Genomic DNA, 22,804 nt, shown 5'->3' with positions numbered 1-22,804 from the left:
AACCAAAACAGTTTTTTAACAGAAATACAAAACTAAGCTTCAAATCCCCAGAACAATGGTGTAAAAGTGAAATTGATTTTGATGCTAATGTTGTGCCTACACAGAGGGAAGTCGTGATTGTAATTAAGATGATGTATTTGACCTTTGACCTTGTGACCTTTGTGAACAGGTTTTCCCCGATGTAATATCGGGACATCCCAGCCCCCACCTTTACACTTGTTACATAGGCTCTCATTAATTACTCTGTCCTTTGGTCATGTCCTGTCAGTGCATGGTCAAGACACTGACCAGATAGCCACTGGTCTCACCAAATATGGCCATCACCATTTTCACAATTAGCAAATGAACAGATGGTAAAATAGGACTGTCATGATTTTCTCAATTAGGAAATTAATTTTTACACGTTTTACAAGTTTTTTCTCTCGACTATTATTGACTCATTACAAACATATTATCTTTCAAATAGGAAGTTGCCTTCTTCTGATAGATCATGTTTTTAGGAAGCTTATTGTTAATATCAGTATCTCAGGGCACCGTGACATTAACAGTTTATATAGGATTTAACACAAACATAAATATTGAATATCAGTATATAGATATTGTGACACTGAGCTGTGAGGTCCGAAAGGTCTATATTGACTGATTATCATTATACCGACCACTGTGCAGGTTATACAGGTAAAAAAGCTTACAGATGACAGGTCGCTTTTTAACCAATATGTCATTTGTGACATCACAGAGAATGACCGTCTGCTAACAATACAGCCTGTGGCCATCCCCACTGGTCATCCCAGTAGAGCAGGAAGTCTGTCCATAGGGACTACAACAATGCCAAAAGAAAGCTTTCTGAACAATGACAGCAATTGTTATACATTATCATTGTACATGCAGACACAGTTGTCCATCTAGGAAAAATTAACGCTTTCTGAACAGAGAGAACAAAGTGAAGCCATCATGTATCGGTTACCAAACTCACCAAGCACTAGTTATAGTTATAAATGGAATAAAAAAGTTGTCAAAAATGGTTCTCATAAAGAAAAACAATCGTGCTGTTTGATTGGATTAGATGGTGTACCATTTTATCATGTTTGCCAAGTAAAGGAATGCTTTCAGTTGCTGAATTGCAATACTATTAAACACAGAGCTCAAAAAGGAAAACTAGGTTTGCTCTGTAGCGATGGCGCTTACCGATTCTGTGTGCCGTTCAGGATGTCCAATAGATGTATGGAGAACTGTCTCCACCATCATGTGCATGTGATAAAACATTTTCCTTACGGAGATATCCGGGAATATCAGATAAAACAAAGATTGTTCCGATATATCAGACCTTCCAATGAAACAAAATCTGTTATAATTAATACAGATTGTTTCCAACTTGTCTATCGTACCAAACTGCTTCCATTATGGTTAAGAGTACAAAGGAAAATGACCTGTAAATATTTACTGGGATATTTTACAAATTTGGTCACTTTTACTACAAGTTGTTTACATAGGTACTATACTACGCAATAAAATTTAATGACAACCATGAATAGTTAACATGTCCAGTTACATAGTCTGAGAATCATGTCCAGTTTTAATGGTCAGTTCAGGTTACTACTGACAGCTGAACATCACAAAGTAGTCCACTCAAGTGTGTTTATATATACCACAATAAATAGATAAACAGATCGTAAACAGTTTCTAATATCTACACAGTTATCTGCCCTTGTTTTATTGTCCAGATCAAATAAACCTCTCGATGTCACTGATAACAGCTGGCTCTAACCTCTTGTACTGTAGTAACAATACCCAGTCCTTTGTGTCTGTCATTGTTTTAATGATTTCATGTCCGTCATTACTTTTATGTTTTCATGCCCATCATTGTTTTAATGGGTCCTCCCCCAATCCCCGCCATTATGTTTTTATGTTTCCATGTCCATCATAATTTTTTTCCCAATTCGATCATGTTTGTTTTCATGTAATATATATATAAGTCAATACTTTAATGTGTTTTTATTTTATATCCATATCATTGTTTAAGAAAAATTATGTTAATTAAACCAAAAGTACTAAACTGTACATAAAATTTAATTATCTCCGTCATTGTTTAAATGTTCTATAGGTTCAGCCAATCTTTGTAAACCCGAGCTTAAATTAGTTTTACAATAACATTTTGTGAACTTCAGCAGGATTTTTTTTGATTCCTTTAAATAATATTTATTCCACTAATACCATGTTTCTTTATATTGCTATTTAAACAATTAACTTGATCAACTGAAGCCATTAAAGTATATATATATATGGAATGAGCCGTTTTAATCCTCGGTAGTGATATACCAAGGCCTTATTGACCATTTTGGTACTGATATTCTGTGGACAATGCCAACTGATGAGCAAACATCGCCCCTGGTAGGAGAATTCCTAAGCATGTTTACCGAGGGATTTAAATCATTTTTATATGGTGCTATAAAGCAGCGTGTTCTTATTAAAGTAGGGCTAAGTATACTCCGACTTTCTGTATATTCCCTACCCTCTCATGATCAGTGTATTCCTTGATATATACTTATAGAATCTGATCAATTTAAATTATAACACTCCTAACGTTTCTCATGATTGTAGAAGTGATTTCAATTCTGGACTCAATATCGAAATATATTGAATTTATGCAAGTCATCTGTCAAACAAATATTGACGTCTGCCTGGGAAATGGTATAAGATTTATAATATAAAGGAAATCATATGAATTAAGCTGACTTTCAGTAGTCGTCACTGCCCATATACAAAACACCTGTCTAATACTATCACCTTTGTAAAGACTACTTGCTTATAAGACCACTTCTTGGGCCCCAAATAACCAATTTCAACACAATATATCACCTGCATATAAGACCACTTGTCTATAAATATGATTTTTCTTTGTTAGTTAAGTGGTTTTTATATTGGGTGGTCTTTATAAACAGGTTTGATGGTAAATTTATTCCTATAGGTAATATAAAGATTTGCCCAAAAGTTACTTCCGAAACTTAAGAATTTTTATCATTTCAATAGAAGTCTAGCTCAGATATTCAGAACAATCCTCTTATACCTATATATCTACATACCAATTAATTGCGTAAATATATCACAGTTCAATATAGACTTTAAGATGATGGCATTCAATATTAAGGATCCGCGCAGGTTGATTCAATGGTCCTCAGGCTATAGGTATAGCTTTGTGATACGGTGGCTGACAATACACTGATAATGAATCCAAATTAATAATTCATTATGTAAATATCGACAAATGGTCTGGAATTATTCAAAGAAATTGAGTGACATACCTGATATAACAATATTGATTATACATACTACGCCTATACACCTGGCTGCAGTGTCCTCTATAATACTGTACAGAGTATCATGCAGACAAGAGAATATATCTTAACTGTCGTTATTGTGTACACATGTACACATATCGATCGATCAACATGGTATAGAAATCTCAAACTATTTAAAGTAAATATCTTTTTATGATATAACAAGTCTCAAATGTTTTTTGTCAATTCATGTACATGTCTTGTTCCTGATGTGCTGTATCTTGAACTGTCTTCATTCTTAGAAACCAATTAACAAATCACCCCTCCACCCACATTGGACCCCTCCCCTCCCCCTTACCTGGTCTACCTCAGGAGGGGCCAGGACCATCGGGTCCGGGGCCTTCTGTATCACATGGCCCATGAGACCAGTCGGAAACCGTAACTACGGCAACACTTGAAGCGTCCGCTTTTTCATCACATTTCTTAATTCCAGTTCAAAAGACGTGTTGTATTGTCACCATAATGCTAATCAGAATGTCAACATTGACTTAGAGCCACTCTCTGTAGTATATATCCCAGTATTACGGGCAAAAACCAAACAATGGGGTTAGGTCCATGATGTTCACCAAAGTGACGAAGATATTACACATCTTAGTACCTCTCCTCTACCCGTGATACCATCCTGTCGGAATGTTGAAGCCGCAGGTGTCAGCGGTACCACCAGCGCTGCAGGAGATGTGCCGTAATAAACATTCCTAGAGTTGATCACAAGTTTGTAAATCACTTACTATAAACAAATCACATGTCCGACTGTATGCTTCAACTTTCCTGGTACAAAAAATCAGGCAAGGACAGTGATACTAGTGTTGATTGCAAGCAGGTGGATTTCTCAGCGTTATAAGCAGTGTATGTATATATAGGTACTATGGCAATGGCATACTGATTATTTATGAATGAGAGGTAAATGTCGATATGTAACGTTCAATCAATGTGAATGAGATCCTCTCTACAACTGTACACACACCATAGTGACAAAAGGGACACGCAGCTCATTCCAAAACACATATTGACATAAGAAATCATATATTGTAGCAACAACAAGCCCAGTCAGGGGTGAACGATTTGAAGAACATTAGTCGAGACCCGTGTTCAATGCCTAATGCTGTCTCGCGACCCAAAGGTAAATTCTCTAAGAAATCTCCCAATCACTTCGTGGTTTGCATTGAAGTATGTCAGTACAATTTCTTTCTATTTAAAAGCTGGTTAAACCGTTTCACCACAGACAAGTGCCAAAATTTCTCGTCTTTGTATGGGTTAATATTTGACACAATCCCAATATGACCGAGATTCTTTTGGTCTTGTGTGCTGTTTTATAAGATTTCCTTTCAAGCTCATGTATTTAAAAGGGCTTGGCTAATAGTTTCAATCCTTAATTCATATCAATGGTTTCTATTTTTCAGATAATTATTTTAGTTGTTGTTTGATTCAGGTTTTTTAAATTGAAGTGACACTTTTCGAATACATGTATACATTCTCCAAGGTCAGACACTCTGCAGGGGTCGTAGATACTCAGTCATATAACAGAGTAGGACCCTTGGGAGCCATCAACACTCCTTCAATCTAATCAAAAGTTTCCTTTACCCTCCCATATCACTATTCAATGTACTCTTGTACAATTAAACCATTTTCTCTCCTTAACGTAAAGTGTAAATGCATTCAGGTGTTTGAATGGCTAATTTTTAAAAATTTAATGCATTTTAACTTTGAATGAAAAACATTATACACACAGGTCAATTATTATTATTTCAAAACTCGTATAATAGCAAGGTGAAAAAGGTAGCGATTATCAGCATATTAAGTGATGCTTTGTGTACTTTATTAATTACCTTGTTCAAAATATATAAGGGATACTTACAACTGATTTCCAACACAAATACTCTCCATATATGATAGGGTCGTAAGATTTCCTGAGCATGTCACTAGCATTTGTGGCGACCGTCTGCCACAAACATGCCTTAATTTACACAGTTGTCGTTATAAATCCAAACGGAACATTTCTCATTTGTGAAAAAAAAAACAGAGAAAAAATAAACAAATAAAACCGTTCACTCTAATTTGTATCCAATAAGTTGTAAGAAAAAGACATAGCAAACTCCAAGACTGAAGAGTTACACAGACACATAATTCCACAATTAATTCCAGTAGAAGTTGTAATATTCCAATTGTGTGGCGCTAAACACGTATCGCTACATGATACTGGTCTGATAGAACTAAATCCGTCGGTCTCGATCACAACAATACTGGTCAGGAGTCACGGAAACACATCCTCTACCACAACTCCTGCGTGTACATCTGCCCTATTCGGCCGTATGTGCCAAAGGTGCATCTACTGCATTGTAAACTGTATGTACCTGAGATCAGGTAAGATGTCATTAGTACAAGTACCTGCCAGACCAGCCCACCATGACCCATCAGTGCCGACAGCCCTGGATCAGAGTGATGGATGGGGGCCGTTCTCCAATGCTGCCAATTTTCCCCTACTTTGTGGTACCTATAAAAGTCTATAATAGCTAAAGTCTTTCAGGCTGTCTATATAGCAAATGTGCTGCAACCGTTCGTTGGTCATTGATTTTTTTACTTGTCCAACAGACACTAAAAATTAATGAGTTTTTTCATGGGGATTCTATCGTCTGCTATGTAGGAGACTGTAGGGAATCGGAGGTCGTCTATATTGACTTGGTATGATATCTAAAAACAGGTTATTATAATAGGTCAGCTTTATAGTGCAGTCAGTTATAGTTTGTTGGCTTCAGTAACCTCATTATAAGGAAACGAGAAATGGACCAGTCTAAACAGTTGTGAAATGGTAGCAGTATCTTATATTACCCGGTAGTGTCCAATATGCTAAATTACTTTACTCTATTCAAATATGGTTGAACATCTATTGGCCAATTCAATGAAGCCACAAATATCTGTGACAATACGGAGGATTGACAGATTATTAACCTGTATTTTAATGTCAAACCGATTTAATATTTCAGAAAAGTTTGAAAGAAAATAGCAGACTACAGATCATTCACGATTTCAGTTTGTGTATTGACTACAGGCATTGCAGTAAACGAAATCATATCACGACTGCAAAGGAAAGTTTGAAAATGATTGATATATTTCCACTTAAAAATTCATCAAACATAAAAAATGACTACAGATGAAAAGTTGATAAATTACACTATAATAATTCTTGTGTAACTTGAGAAATGAGATTCCATAACTTGATTGTGACAAGTTGTATCTCACAACCCAATGCTATCTATATCTTTTTCAATCAGCGAGTACTTTTTGCCTTTTGATGTATGTAACATACGTATATACATTTCATACCTGAGCAGGTAAGAATTATGCATGTATTTCACTGCTTTGTGCATTTTTTACAGCAAACATGTACCTTTAAGATGATAGATTGCATTAGTGACGTTACGGTATGACAAGGCCAAATGTTTTTATCACACCCAACGCGTTTGTTATGTCTTCTTATGGATGTGGTGAAATATGTATTTTTTGATAATTTTAAATCTATATTAAACAGTATCAATATGATGAAAACTGGCCTTGTTCCTTTTTACTTGAGTTAATGATAAAATCTGTGTATGCATGGTGTGCTTGATCTCATATCACACTTAAAAATAACACCTTCTGTTTCTGATTTGAAAGCTGACTAAACTAAATTTCCAATATTGCATTTGTCATATCCCACCTTGCAAAGAATTCGGTCAAATATTAAAGTGAAATTATGCAACACGTTTTCCCCAAAGTTTCTTTACAAATTCCATTTTTTTTAAAAGGGAGCAGCAGAAATGGTTTCAAAATTTATTTTAATTCAATCTTAAAATGTTGATGTACATTACTCATGATACTTTTTTTTTCAATTAAAAGAGAAAATATTGCAAATACATGTATGTTCTTTAAAGTGAAATGATATCAATTCAGAATTTAAATAGCATGCTGTATGCAAAAACCCTTTTGATTGGCTTAAATTTTGTTTACAATTAATCAAATGCATAAAACTTACAATTGTGATAATTACTTATTAATTACTTAACACAATCAAAATTAATTTTTCACTGAAACTGATGACGACAAATACCAGAATATTTACATTTGAGTTTGGATCAATACAGACTAGATTCTTGAACAGATCGAGTCAAGCTAGCTATCAATAAAGAAACTGTGGTCAGAATATATTTAAACATTCTTCTCAGAGCCATAAATTATCGCATAGATGCCATGGGTGTCCTTTCAGATGATTTGTGGTCATTTAAAGGTCGGGGTGAAGTATACATTTACAGATACGCAAGATGATTTTAACAATCATAAATTGATAAACCGACAAAAAACAAATACATCCCCTTGAATAGATAATCAGACTTTAACGGTAGAAAGCCCTCAATGATTGTAAATTAAGTCATATATGACATGTGGAACTTCTCCTGTAGAAATCTACCTATATGTAATGACAACATCATGTGACCGAGCCTAACAGCTATTAATAGCTGGTGTCAGAGGTCAAGCTGTCCCCTCCAGCTCCCTAATTGGCAGTAACAATGGGCAGTGATTGTACCATAAGAATTGCCCTCATGTCACATTCTTTTTACCTACATGGCCTACATCTGTACAAGTGATTCCATTCTGGTCAATTAGATGACCGGTGGAATAGTGGCCCCTTTTGTTGTGATGTCACCGACCCTTTGTACCCGATTTGGTCACCAGTGTACAGTTACACCCTACAATTAGTGTGGTATTGATCTGTGAATCAAGTCGAGGTCTGACCCTACGCCAGGACATTGTATACGTTCTGTTTAATGTATACATAATCCTGGCCCTTATATACAATTTACTATAGCCTGATCTGGTAAAACTTCTGAATTTCATTACTATTAACCAGAATGATTTAATTCACTTTTGAAGGTCGGAAAATTTATCTATGTAAATTTTTACTTAAAAGTAAACTATGCATAAAGTTGTAAGTAAATTATAGACTTGGTCAAGTATGTACGCCACAACTAAAGGTCAAAAGTCTTGAATAATGAATTAATTATCAGAAATTATCTCAGTCTTCATATCTTTGAATTGTTCTTGTATTAATATTATATAAGACTATATTAAGAGTAACCATCATTTCTTTTGTTTATGGCCTAAATTCTTAACCTTAATATTTTAATTTAGATAAGTAACTAAGATATACATACAAGGTCAAAAGTCGTTTCGGAACCTTGGCTACTATGTATGTCATGCTCTTATGCTTTTTGCGTTCAATTGTATAGACTTTATTTTCTATAATAAATGCATGTGAAAATATTAATCCAGTAACAACAATATTTTTGCGTTTCCCATATCATGTTTACTGTGTAAAAACCTTTTTTTTCCTTATTTCTTCTTTGTCCTTATCAAAACAGTTTTGCTTATATCATTTAGAAAATAAAACATAGAATGTTATAGAATTGCAAAAATGCCTGAAATACACGGCATAAAATGGTGGGAAATTCTTTCGAGTTGTAGCTGTATTCATATATATAAATTGTTCCCTTTCCTGAATGTTTTAAACCAGTCCTGCATTGGTCAGTGGTCCACATAGCTATAATGGTACCACTCAGTGTCATTCAGAATGACCACTGGAATGTCGGATTAAGTTCTACCAAATGACCAGAAGCAAACTTATTAGCTAAAGAAAATATTTTCCAAATTCTACTTTAACAAGGGAGAACGCACTTCAATACAGCATTTAAAGTTTCCAACTGCTTGCGTAAATTGTTGGCAAAGTTTGATAAAATAGCTGCAAGCTACCGATCCAAAACAAGACGTTCCTATATTTGAAACTTAGATATGTATACGCGTTAAAAAAACCCACCGACTGTGTCCCGATGGTGTCCCGGAGATAAACATGTACCACCAGTGTATAAAATTGGATGTTTCCTCCTACCGATGACGTGCGAATTTCATTACTTTTTAATGGGATTTAAATTATCTTTAACTTCGTGTGCATCGCACAGAGTATTACAAAACTAAAACTGAATGAATACAGTCGACAAACATGTAAACAGTAAACATCTCATACAAGATGCTCAGAATTAATTAACTTTGTAGTAGCAGCGATGTCAATAAAATCTTAACGAACCTCAAATTTGGAAACAATATTGATGGCAATTCTAGGTAAGAAACAAACGTGTGTTGTATGTTTCATGCTGTAGCTATTGTTTTTTAGGGACTTGCAAGGCTTCAGTTATAGAGGAAATGCCAGAGCCCCCTGAGAAAAACCATCAACCTAATATCAAAAATCTTGCAGTTACCATGCAATTGCTCCACAAGAATTTTGATCCTGAAAACTCAACCTAAATGTGAAACTGTAATGGTAAAATTTAAGACCTTCCAACAACTTCACCAAAATAACTGTTAAGTGCAGATGTACTAAATTTAACCTATATTAAACAATGTATTTAATGACTGAACATCAAACATCCAGAACTTCTTGTATCAAATCCTGATCAAGATTGCAAAGATACATATGGTGGTCATAGAGAACTTTTACACTTCAAGGTGGAAATATTAATCAGGCAGAAAAATTAGGTTATCATACCTCTATAACAAGTAACAACAAAGGTTGTTTACATTGTTTGTTTACAATTCTGTGTATCTGACAGATACAATCCACCCGGTCAAAACAAAGCAATCTCTGCCATGTTTTAAAACTAGGACAGCTCTGCAGCTATATTTAGAGTTGACATTAGGAAAAAAGATATTGAGGTGAACAATCAGGCGATGCATATTCTGCTCCAAAAGACATTGAGGTCATCACATTCCTATTTTAAGATGATATAAACAGTTAAACAACAATACAGCATTATCTCCCTCTGTGAGAGCAGTAATAGTGAAGTAGAAAAACTAATTTACATGCAACCTCTATTTAGAATGGGATTTCTTCAACATTTTATCAAAATTTTGATCAAGCAAATTAGGTTAACAACTTACGCTCGTGGAACCTCAGTAATAGTTTGGCCTTCTTCATGGAAAACATGATGACCTCACTACTGGATTCAAGGTCAATACACAAAAGTCAAAGGTCAAAGTGTTGGACAATAGTACTGGACACGTCAGTGTTAAGCAGGTATAATTGCTCAAGCCTGAATGAAGATAGGCCTTGATAACCTAAATGACCACTATATTTAACACACCTCTATGTAGTTACCTCCCTTTTTACCTCAAACAGCTAGAGTGAAGTGCTAATTATACGTGGCTTTGTTCTGGTTCTCACTCTTGACCGATATTACAATACCCTGCTAATCATGTCCCGAATCAATAGTCAAAGTCAAAAAGTTACCACCTCGTAACATCAAAGAAATCTGTATCATTGAGGATCACTTAACCGTCTTAGGCTGTCAGTAAACGGCCTGGGATGGGTCTGAAGACAATCAGTCTGTACATGTTGTATCCAACATAGTCAATATTTCCGTACTCAGTCCACTGCCAAAGTGACCGATCACCATGTTATTAATTACAAAAAGTAATGGTCATCTTTACTTCAATTGATTATCAGTTTTACGCTCAAATTTTTTTTTCTGTTTTTCCCCTCAATTTTAAGTTGAAAACAGTCAAGATAGAATCAAAAGATAAAGGATTATTCACTGGTTTATACATAGGAGCGTTAACTACCAACATGACCTTTTTTTGTGCTAGATTTCATCTCCCTAATGATTAAAGTGGCAAATAAGAAAAAAAAATCTCCATTTTTGCAAGATTTTCTTATCATAAAGACAAATAAACTTACGCTGGTTTGAGGTTGATGAAAAACATGGAAAAGAATTCCCTCCCGACAACAATTCGGCATGATCCTTGTCATGGCTTTAGAGTACTCTACTATCAAAGACTGAGAAAACTTTTATCATGATGTAGATTTCACTGAACTATCGTAACATTGACAATTAAGATATGTCAGAACGATCTGTTTGCCTATCTCATCCCCTGATTTTTCTAGTTTGTGTTACGGTAGTGAGGAGGAGATTAGTGAAATACTTAAACGATCCCCTGATGACGATCTTCTCTCCCACGTACCCTCTATCTAGTCACCAAAGCATGTTGAGCAATGTCGACGGGATGATTTCCTCAAGAAACAAATTTTGTTTTCTTTACATTTGTACCCAAACATCAGATAAGATGCCTGCTATTGATGGAGATACGATATATGACACACTTATACATACAGGATTGGAGGACATCGTCATTTCGGAAAAGAAAATTTCTCGTTTTTGCATATTCTAATTAACTTCTGTATTCAGAAATTGTGAATAAAAGGGCTAAATTTGCAGGACAACTTATTTTTTGAGAAGTCAAAAAAGTCAACATCAGCAAAACAAGTTTTTAAAATATTTTTTATCTCTGAAATTACAGGTATATCAAAGGATTTAATGAAATAGCCATATCTTTTTAAAATTAGTTCTATGATAAGGAAATATTTCTATAAATAAACTATGAAATTCTGTGTGATTTAGATGTTTGTATCAAGTACTATAATAGATGATCTAACTTTCCTCAGATATTTCAGCCTTTCCCCCCATCCTTTTCTAGTCACTTGATAGTGATGTCAAATTTGTCAGTCGCAGCGCTAAAAGCTGTTATTTTCTCGTCAGCGAATTGGTGTTTTTGACCATGCCCCCAAATCCATCCCTCTTTTGTTGTCCATTGTCTGCGAAACATTGAATAACATCTTCTTGTCGAAATAACAACACAATGTTTCTCTTGCTTTCATCTTCCCTATCGATAAAAAACTATTTAGAAATTTACGCATTAGAATTTTTCTTTCAATCTACTGGTAGATAAACAGTGAAATTAAAGGGGCCCAACTTTAATTTCTTTTCTGATGTTCTTTTAATTTGAAAATAAATCTGATACTGCGACTGATCTTGAATAATTTGTCATCACCTGGCTTCAGGAGGCCCAGAATGGGAAATTCCATTGTGCCATTACTACATTGTTGTCGGACTACAATAGGCCATGGTTATCAACAAACACACAATGCTTACATATTTACGTTTACCACAAACCACTTAAATTACATGGACTATTTAATTTTCCTTACCTTCAAGGAATTACTATTTGTGAAAATAATTTCAAATATTTTGAAAAAATTCCCACACATATGAAACACATACATTAGGTATTTTAATTCTACAACCTATTGTATATTGTATAAAAGAAGATTATATAAAGTAAGGATTGCAGAGTCAGCTTTAAAGTCTGTAGCCTTCTCTTGTATCAGACTGTATAAAAAGTCCTAGAAGAAATAGCATTAAATGTATACCCTGTGTGAAAATAGAAGAACAGGTCTTGAACTTGTGTGATTGGGTTAAAAGAAAAAAAATGTGAAGAATTGGTAAATTGCATGTTGGTGGACGTGAGGAATGTTTTAATGATATGCACTGTGTAGCGAACACAGACAAACCGGAAATGGACAGGAAGTAGAATGATTTCGTGTAGATCAGATGTTTTCCGCAGACAACGTGGAGTGGACAGGTACCGAAGCTTGGCTAACACTTAAATTTCCAACACTGTTTGCTTCAAGCCAAGTGGAAATATGTATCTGTTACTGAAATATATCTGGAATGATAATACTGGCCCTATTGTAAAATTTAAATACTCCGATTCCGACATATAATGATAGATATATAAAGTAATACCTGTAGGACAATACGTATAATTCACAGGTATTTCAGATATATCGTAGCTTTGTGGGAAACGCGAGATAATGATCTAAAATACTTTTTAAACTATAAGACGAGTCAAAAATTTTATTTTGATTTATAGGTCGATATCGCTTCCTTATACCATTAAAATAAAGTTCTCACATGCGGACGCCCTGCTTTTGATTCTATAGCTTTGTTTTCGTGACGATTCGGGGGAGCTGTCCATTTGCGATGAGAGATAATGAGCTAGCGGTCACGTGACCCGTGTGACGTATGAATAGTCCGGGTATTAGACTACCCAAGCTATTCTCGTCACTGTACGGGACTTCAGGTTACCGCTACATATAAACATCACAAAATCAACATGTCTGACAGCGATGATAGCGATGTCCCAGGTGTTGAAATGGATATGAATATCCTTCCTTATCAATTTGAGCCAACAAGGCAAGTTTTGGAGGATATTACTTCTGAAGGCGAGTCATCGGAGAGCGAAACGGACGACGAGCAAGACGACCATGCTCGAGCTCGAGATTCACGCACAGACAACGATGCATGGTTTGTAGATCTAGAATCTAATCCATTCTATATGAACATCGATAAAAAGCTTTAAGTGGTTTACTGTTCAGTATATAATTGTACATATCTACGCCATCTGCGTCCATAAAACCCGGATTCATTGTGGCTACGATAGGCTAAATAGCCCAAGACCAAAAACGCACACATACGTAAACCCAGTTCCAAAACGTGTATTTTCTCCATCGATAGAAAAGTCGTTTTCAAATATTATTCAAGACGCATGTTTTTGATCGGGTCTACATATCTCTGCAGATTTTACGTGTTCAACGGCCAATTATTATGGCATATCCTGCTTGACAATTTATCATATTTTTTAATCGTTTGATGTCCTTCTAATGGGCTTGGGCTTGTGATGAAAAAACAACATGGACAGAATGGCATTTGTATTCAATGGAAATTTATTATTACTACTGTATTCATAAATAGGTTTTGAACAAGAAAATTATTTATAAATATATATTTGTTGTTGACAAATTCCAATCAAAAGACTGCAGTCCACATGAGCAAACGTATCACAAAAGCTTGAAAATAAACTAAAATAACTTTAATATTTGATTGGTATCATAAATAGTTACATATTTCCTTCATTAGGCAATTTTATAACAAGGAATGATTACTCCTTTTATTTCTGTGTACATCCAAGTCGCTAGTATTTCTAACAAAATAAATAAATATCACAATTTCTATTTTCTATAAACAATAAATATCCGTGACCAGCATCATACAAAACAACCATTTATATATCATGATTTCTAACTCAGGTGCGACTGCAGCATGTGTTCCAGTATGCCCACAGAGACTGAATGCTTGTGCTGTCAAGAAGTCACCCTGATCCAGACTAAAACAGAGGCGAAAGATATAACATGCATTACACTGCATGATGGATTCGTGGCTAACTGTCTGAACCCTGATGTTTTGGAAGTGTCAATGTTGGAGTTTGCAGATCATCATGGCCCTTTTGGGGATAATGAGCCAATGCATGAGTAAGTTACATGTATATTGATAATATATGTCCTATTCTTGTTCACAATACAAAAATATTTCTGAAATCCCCAAACTTTCTATTCTGACAGCCAATTTAATATACCATTGCAAACTTTACATTATCATTAATAGGATAAAGTATGACAAATTCCTTTTTTTCCTTTCAGGTTATACCGACATGTGGCATATCGTAGGTTTACCAGATGGATATGGCAGCGGCTTGGGAAAAGAAACCGAAAAGTCCTGCCTGCTTGTGTCGTTCGGAGTATCCGCGAAGCATTCCCCTCAGAGGAATACTGTGGTTTTAAGTATGTGAGGCCTTAGAGACAATGTGACTTTAAAAAATCATCTAACATTTCCATTTATTGGACCTTGTGGATTAGATTTTAATTTACATGTACATTAAAATCATGAATTTTGAATCTTTATTTGTTATGTTTTTTCTCACTTTTTTAAATTACAATACATTGTAACTTGTCGTAACTGGATGTCAATAAGACCAGCATATTAGGCCGCTGTAGCCAGGTTTCTGAATTATTATTATACAGATTTCATTTGCTATAAGTTAAGAAGGAAAAATATAATATGTACAATTAAGTCTGAGTCAACAGAAATCCGTATTAGACTAGAACCAATTTTGGCAAGTTATACTCTAAATGACAAGTACAGTTGGTCTACTGCAAAGTAATTTTTATAAAGTTATAGGTATTTATGTGGCTATAAATTTGATGTTTTATTGAAGATAAAGTAGCAGAGGAGCGTGTATACCTTACACCACAAAACTTGATTAGTTATTTCTCTTCTTTACATTAGATGTATGTATAAACTCACTAAAAAGCAGTAAAATATGTCAATATATTTACAACATGTCAAACCATTGTACAAAGCCAACAGTTCAATATATGAAGTAGTAATCTGAAATGAGCCAATAGGTCGAATAACATTTTTGGTACATCATAGATGACTTTTTCTCTCCATAACTTTCACAAGGATGGTAATATAAACTAATAAAAAATGGTGTTTCCTAGAAAAAAATAAATTGTTAAAATAAGTTGCATTGTGATGGCTTGTTTATTGCACTGTCCGAAGAAATAAAAAATCTCCTTTCCAATCCTTTGGTGACACACTAGTAAATTGATTTAGTCCATTCAATAACCAGAAGATTTAAACGTTAGCAGTCAACTAGGCATCCTTTATTCTACAGACATCAACAGAATCGAGATCTGTGGTTCTGAATCAGTTCACTTTTCTCTACACTGTTGTATGAGTGGGTGAGAGGGGAAGGTAACTCTCCCAATAGCTCCCTTCCTTCCTTTGTGGCATCTAGATGGTTTGGAATATCCAGTCTCCTCTCAATGGCAGCTTGTAACAACAGTGGCAACATAGCCTAAAACAAGAGAATACAAATGATTTTGAATTAGGTTTAATAAGTTTACATCCTATCAACAGCAAGGGTCATGTAAGGATGTGACAGGTTTGCTAATGGAGGAAAACTGGAGTACCCGGAGAAAAACCACCGACCAGTGGTCAGTTACTGGCAACTGCCCCACATGTGATTCGAACTCACGACCCAGAGGTGGAGGGCTTGTGGTAATATGTCGAGACATATTAACCACACGGCCATCGCGGCCCTATTTTTAAAATAAATTCCTACTTATAAATGTGTATGTTAAAAAAAGAGAGAGAAAAAATTCTTTAGTTAACTTTTGTTTTGAAACCTGACAACATTTTTATATTCTCAATTATGATGAAAATAATGAAGATGCAAATAATGTATACACAAAATAAGTGATTTAGAGTACATCAGAAACAATTTCTTTTTGATGATGATTTCATACATTTATGATTAGGTATTTACCAGTAATAGCACTATTCTGAGATTCAAACAGTTTGCAAAAAATATTGTTGAAAAACTGATAAAATTAGAAAATAGTGACATCAATGCTTAGAACTGAAGAAAAAAGTAATAAAAATTATTTAAGACAGTTATCACATTCTTATAAACAACAATTTTTTCTGGTTATCACATACCGGAGGGTAGCTTTTTTTTTCTGGTTATCACATACCGGAGGGTACGTTTTTTTTTTTTTAAAGTAATACTTCAATGCCTTTTTTCTAAAAATAGCACTTACCATATGTAGGTGGGGTCCTACAGGGTTTGACAACAACCTCGCTTCCTTTCTTTGCTTTTGGGTAAGAAATTTGCCATTTCTGCTGCCCATCCTTTGTTAATGCCTTGGCATTGTTGCTGTTTTCGTTATAATGTAAGGCAGCAAGATACAATCTAAAAACAACACAAACATATAAATACTCTGCTGGAGACTTTAAAAAACTTTTTAAAAATCTTGAATTAGAATGAAGTTTTCACTTTTAAATACCGGTACATGTAATATTATTGAAATATGAACATGTGAAGAAAATAACGTATAAACTAAATTAACCGATCTTCAAGTAATTTTATCAAAAATCTATGAACTGTTGATGTCTGAAGTAGGCAAAACATTTCAGAAACATATATACCTGGCAAGCATTGCTGTGTAGAAGTAGTGATTGCTCTTGGAGGCAAAGTGGTTTACAACATTGTGGTATACTTCTAGGCCATAGGTTTGGTGGACAGGCGAAAGCTTCCCAATGTCCTTTAGCAAGTATGGACTCTGAACAACTGCTGCTAACATTTTGTGGGGCCTTGAGCCTGAAAGCACAAATAAATTAACAGTTACGACTGCAAATGAACAAATATATTCATTTTTGTTTTCATACAGTATATTCTGTATTTGCATATTACAGAGTTGTCTGCCCTTGGGGGTAGCTGTTGATTGTGACGTGATGTGTTTGCGAATACATAACACTTTTCGGAGAAAATGACGTGAATTGCACCCACAAAATAATGACGTCACAATGGATACCTACCCGCAAGGGAGCTAACTCTGTAATAAACAAAGACGGGAATAGGATGCTTTATAGATGTATATTTTCTTTTTTAAGCTATTCTAAAATGAAGACATGATTTTTACAGAATGAATACACAGAAAAAAAAGTTACAAAAATGCAGTTACATCCAGTTCATACTCAAAGCTCTTTGCTTTTACAATTTAATGAAAACATGTCATTACATGTACCTTTTTCCATCCAATCTCTATCATTGGGACCATGTTGGCATCGCGGGAAGAGATCTGAATGTCCTTCATGTTTGTCAGCAACATGGTTGACTAAGGAATTCCACTTTGCCCTTTTCATTTCACAATCATCTCCTGAAGTCATGGCTGTCCAGTACATATGGTTGCTGGCTGACTTAATCCAAGGGCGAATAACTTCCCCTCCTTTCTTTTTGGCACATCCTTCCAATTTCTTTGTAACTCCTAAAACATAAAAAATTGCATAAAATTTTCTTTTAAAAATTATAATTGCTTTACATATAATTGTATCGGTTCCTCTGATAAATGTAAACTAGTTACTTTGAAGATAAGTTAAACATATATTAAATTACCTGCCCTTGGTACATTTGTCTGACAATGTCTAGCCAATTTCAAATATAAATAAATTTTAATATTTGAAAGTTATTGATCAGTATGAAATTTAAAACATATGTATTTACTATATGCTCTTATGTATACTATTTTGTTATCATTATTATTATGAAAAATTCATGTGTTAAATGCTGCTAGCTATTTTTTTTCATATTATGTAAATACCTTTGGCAACATGCCACACATCAAAGTAATGGTCAGTCCGTGGATGTTGCTCCCTCATATACTTCTTGACCATTACATGTCTGTCAGTGACCAATGTCTTGATTCCGATGTCATTCTCCTCCAGATGGCTAATAGATCGCTTGAGTCCCTCAAGCTCCATGTGAGTGGATCCCTTCACTTCATTACTCTGAATTTAGAAACATATCTAAATCAACAACTGATTCTATATAATTGATATAGAAGTGGTGGCTACTTGACATACTATCTAATATGTATTTTGTAAGAAACAACTGCCAAATTTGAATGGATTACATGTCTTAGCATTATGTTCCTGTCATGAGAGATCAAGGTCTTGTAATCATGTGCAATGATACTGACTCAATTTTCTATGTTCTGTGTGCACATAGGAGATCCAATGTTCATAATTAATGCATCGGTATCATTGTTAACATTTATAATAATAATATTGATACTGCGGCAACAAATAAAAATACAGTAATTTTTGACTGAACTTATGTTTACCTGTACAAGTTGGACATCAAGGACTTCATTTGTCTGGAGGTCCATTAGGGAATAAGAACCGTACTTGGCGGAGTAACCTGGGGAATCACATCGACAGTCTCCTCCTAGAGTTAGACTTTGACCTTGGCGTGTCTCCAGCATCTCAGCCTGAGTTGTCTCCCATACCTTAAGTGTTGCTGGTACCAAATATCCAGATTGAATGTTCATAAAAGTTCTCCTGGAGAACATCTGGAGGTTCATGTGATTAAATAGTTGTAGAGTTTTTGAAAAACTTGCCCCACTAAAAAACACTGCGGCTGACACAAGCAGGTTACTCCATGGCATAGAATTTTGGCATGTCTGGCTTTTCCATTCGAATACATGGCCTTCATCACAAACCGAAGCTACACAGATCATTGTTCCCTTCACAAATTTTATAACACTTTGGCAGTGCCTACCACATGTTCTACACACAGATAATATCTTGTTTAGTGCTGATTCCGAAACAAGGAACTGTTTTTCAGATCCAATGTCTACGTCACTGGCCAAGATGTAATTTTGAATATCGTCATCGACATCATCAATATCATCATCGCAATCACTTTCTAAATCTGGATTGTACTCATCACTGTCATCCATAAAAGTTTGCTGATCACTATGGTCATCCCAATCCATGTCACATTCTGATTCACTTTCAACATCTGAATCAAGGGCTTCCTTCCTGAGAGGTGGAGCCTCAATCAAACAACATTGTATCCCAACACTAACCTGTTCATTTGTTAGCCGTGGACGGACCTGGATTCTTCTAGTCCTTTGAGATGGTTTTGAGTCTACTTGCACACTCTTTGTTATCAAAGTAGGTTTCTCTGTGTTGGGGCCACTAAACACACAATCTTGTCTCTGATGGTGGTTTATGGGAGGTAGATCCACAAATTCTTCTTGGTCATCATATGCATCATGATCAATTGATGTAGAATCAGTACCAATGTTCTCTTTATCTAAAAGCTCCCTTGTAAAGTCACCTAAAGCTCCGTTCAAGACCTATAATGACATAAAACACTTTATTAGTTACATAAAAAACAATGCAAGTCATTGTACATGTACATGTAATGCAGACAATTATAATTAATGTACAGTTAAGCTAACCTTAACCCTAGTGCACTTGGAGTGCAGAGTGCACTACATTTAAACTAGCTACATGTAAGCTAGTTGTGCACTATGTCCAGTCAGGTGTGACCACTAAAACCCATATACAGGTAATAGGCGTGCAATTGGACACCTGTGTTAGATACATGTACATATATGTAGCTGTGCTTTTTACTTAGGAATATTGATAAACCTTGTTTCACATGTAGTAACAGTTGCTTTTCAGTCTTATTCTAACAAATCTGTCTGATTTTATTTTCATACATCATTTGATTTAGTGTAATATTCATATTTAGGAGTGGTAATTCAGTTATTACTCGATATTTCAATAGTGTAATAGGATTTTCTGTTGTTAAATACTTTAATAAAATTGTCGGTAATGATTAATGAGATAAGCATTTACTTTCATACATGTACTATGGACAATCTTATAAGTTTTAGAAATAAATGTTGATGAGTCTATAATTAGCATATTAGTGGTATAAACCAGAGAGTACTTTCTGTTTAAACTTATACAAATGTAGTTCTAAATATATCAAAGTACATTAGAATATTTGAAACATATTTTATTGATATATATATTGATTTTGATTTATTCATTGTATTGTCATTTTGGGTGATATACATTTCGTATAATAAACACAGAAAGATCTATATTGAAATTAAAGTTGTTAGACAATTTAATCATAAATCTGTTTTTAGTGTTTACACATAAAATGCAATATTGTTATCATATACAGATTAATCAATTGTTATTTTTTTTTATTTCCAACCGGTAAATTTAGATAATGTTGCATTTACCCAATAGTCTGTCACAGACATATACAGGTACAATTACCGATGTACACGTACATGGTGATACAGACATACCTGTATAAATGACTATCAAGGCACACAGGTCTGTCGTCATGGTCACCAGGCCTAGGGCCATTTTCTCCCTCTTTCCCCACCCCACCACCTCATGATCAGGTGACACCTTACCTGAGATGATGATCAGTCAGGTGTCATAGGTAACCCCAGGGGTCCACTATTCTATAGCATTTAATTCAAATGAAGCATGCTGTGACAGCCTCTGTACCTGTATTACCTATTTAAAAGACCCCCATGTGGTTTTGTTTCTGGCTTGTTTTGTCAGGTGAGAATCACAGGTAACTAGCCTGTATGGGTGTTTTGGTGTTGATCACCTACATTTGTATCTGGGTGTAGTTTACCTGTAGGTTACTAGTGCACTAGGTGTAAAGGTTAGCTTACACTCTACTGTATACAATCACTATGAATTTTTATATAGAAATCAATGTCATAGGATGAAAAGATATTTGTAATAATTTTTTACACACAATTATTCATTATAATTTGTGCATATAATGACATTACAACTGATTCATATACGATATCTATACATGATCACAGCTAATTACAATATGGTTATATAACGAGGTACAGATGCTTGCAAGAATTGATATATTTAAAAAAAAAAAAACCAGCTAGTCAGGCCAGTGTACTTTTTTTTATGTTAGCATACACATATGATTGTAACCATCACTAATTACAATCTTTTAAAAATGAAGCATCTCTATTACAAGAAAAAAAACCATAATTCTAAATTATTACAATTCACTTATATACTAATTATTTAAAAACAACAGGTTTATATTATAAATACATCATTACATATTGAATTATAAACGTGAAAATTGTATAGAGGGGGTATTTTTATATTGACAGAACATCGAACTCCTGACCTGTTTTGAAAATTGACCATGTGACATGCAGGTACATACATGTAAAGTTTATCACAGGTGCTTAGCCTATAATTGTAACAGTGATGATGTAATCATAAAAAAACCTCTTTTTAAAGTCTATATATCTATTACTTACTTCTGCTCTCTGACGCTTCGCAAATGCACCACGGACTTTCGGCGAAAAGGCTTCAGCTTCCGATCCCAGGTGCAAACGAATGTCAGGTACAGCAGTATCTTTTAACAATGTTTTCATGGGAGACTGCATCCCTAGGTCAGCAATCTTGTCCGGATGATACAAAAACATATTCATAGAAAAATGTTCACTGCACAAAGTATGATGATTGGTAGCAGTGAAATCGGCCCTCCGGCAAAAATGTTCCCATGTTTTCCTCCGAGACACATCCTTAGGAAACTTGAAAAACGAAATTCCACTACCTTTTTTCAATCGATTAGAGCAACCAAATGCAGCACAATATACCATTATGGGTACTTGTAAGTCCACACATTAAGACTATATTTGTGTAATGAGCCCGATCTCACCTGATGACAGTGCTGTCAAAACACGTCACTCACCACCGATCAGCGATGTAAACAAGGCGGTGCGACTGTTCCCGGATTTTTCCCCCGGACTATTCATACGTCACATCCGGTTTACGGGTCACAAAATATGCATAATCTTGGTTTTTTTAGCTGGAGGCCCTATGATATTTTTTGCCCAAGGTGAGAGCTCGAGGATTTGCCTATTTTATACTTTACAACAAAACAAGTGTGCGGAACTGCACAAATTAAACTATATATATCATATTGAACTTAACACAACTTGAGAGAAGGACCAGACACTAGAGAAGATTTAAGAGGCTTAGCTAGAAAACATCACTTGGCGTAAATTTGTGTAGAAACTGCTGACATTTCTGAAAGCATTCTTCATATACTAATAGTTTGTCTGCGTATTCAAATGAGCAGAGTTGTGGAGTGAAATACATCTTTTATTTATACACAGGTTAAATGCCAAAACACAGATATTGACAAAACACAGGTGTTCTTTTTATACAGGTTTTGTTAAAAAAGATATATTCTTAATACACAGGCAATGTCAAAATGCATGCATTCTTTACTTACAAGTTATGCCAAAAGGCTTAAAGCACAGGTGTTTT

General features: G+C 34.8%; 3 protein-coding genes across 3 annotated transcripts in view; 1 reads left to right on the top strand and 2 right to left on the bottom strand.

Annotated features, from left to right (window-relative positions):
* The window catches only part of LOC138324407 (serine-rich adhesin for platelets-like), a 199,287-nt gene that overhangs the window by 64,856 nt on the left and 111,627 nt on the right, over positions 1 to 22,804 (bottom strand). The gene's annotated exons all lie outside the window — the stretch shown is intronic.
* Positions 13,137 to 15,137, top strand: LOC138324397 (uncharacterized). Its single transcript, XM_069269466.1, has 3 exons — positions 13,137 to 13,564; positions 14,347 to 14,568; positions 14,737 to 15,137. The coding sequence occupies exons 1-3, from the start codon at positions 13,374 to 13,376 to the stop codon at positions 14,891 to 14,893; spliced, it is 570 nt and encodes a 189-aa protein (XP_069125567.1). The 5' UTR covers positions 13,137 to 13,373; the 3' UTR covers positions 14,894 to 15,137.
* On the bottom strand, positions 16,662 to 22,292 carry LOC138324387 (uncharacterized). Its single transcript, XM_069269458.1, has 6 exons — positions 21,787 to 22,292; positions 18,784 to 19,803; positions 18,262 to 18,448; positions 17,689 to 17,928; positions 17,090 to 17,261; positions 16,662 to 16,853 (listed from the first exon to the last, which is right to left on the bottom strand). Exons 1-6 carry the CDS (start codon positions 22,129 to 22,131, stop codon positions 16,685 to 16,687), a joined length of 2,133 nt encoding a protein of 710 aa, XP_069125559.1. The 5' UTR covers positions 22,132 to 22,292; the 3' UTR covers positions 16,662 to 16,684.

This window comes from Argopecten irradians, chromosome 1 (genome assembly GCF_041381155.1).
Source record: "Argopecten irradians isolate NY chromosome 1, Ai_NY, whole genome shotgun sequence".
In the NCBI taxonomy this organism is placed as follows: Eukaryota; Metazoa; Mollusca; class Bivalvia; order Pectinida; family Pectinidae; genus Argopecten; species Argopecten irradians.
The sequence above is the reverse complement of the archived record's forward strand: the minus strand, read 5'-3'. Positions and strand labels throughout refer to the sequence as shown.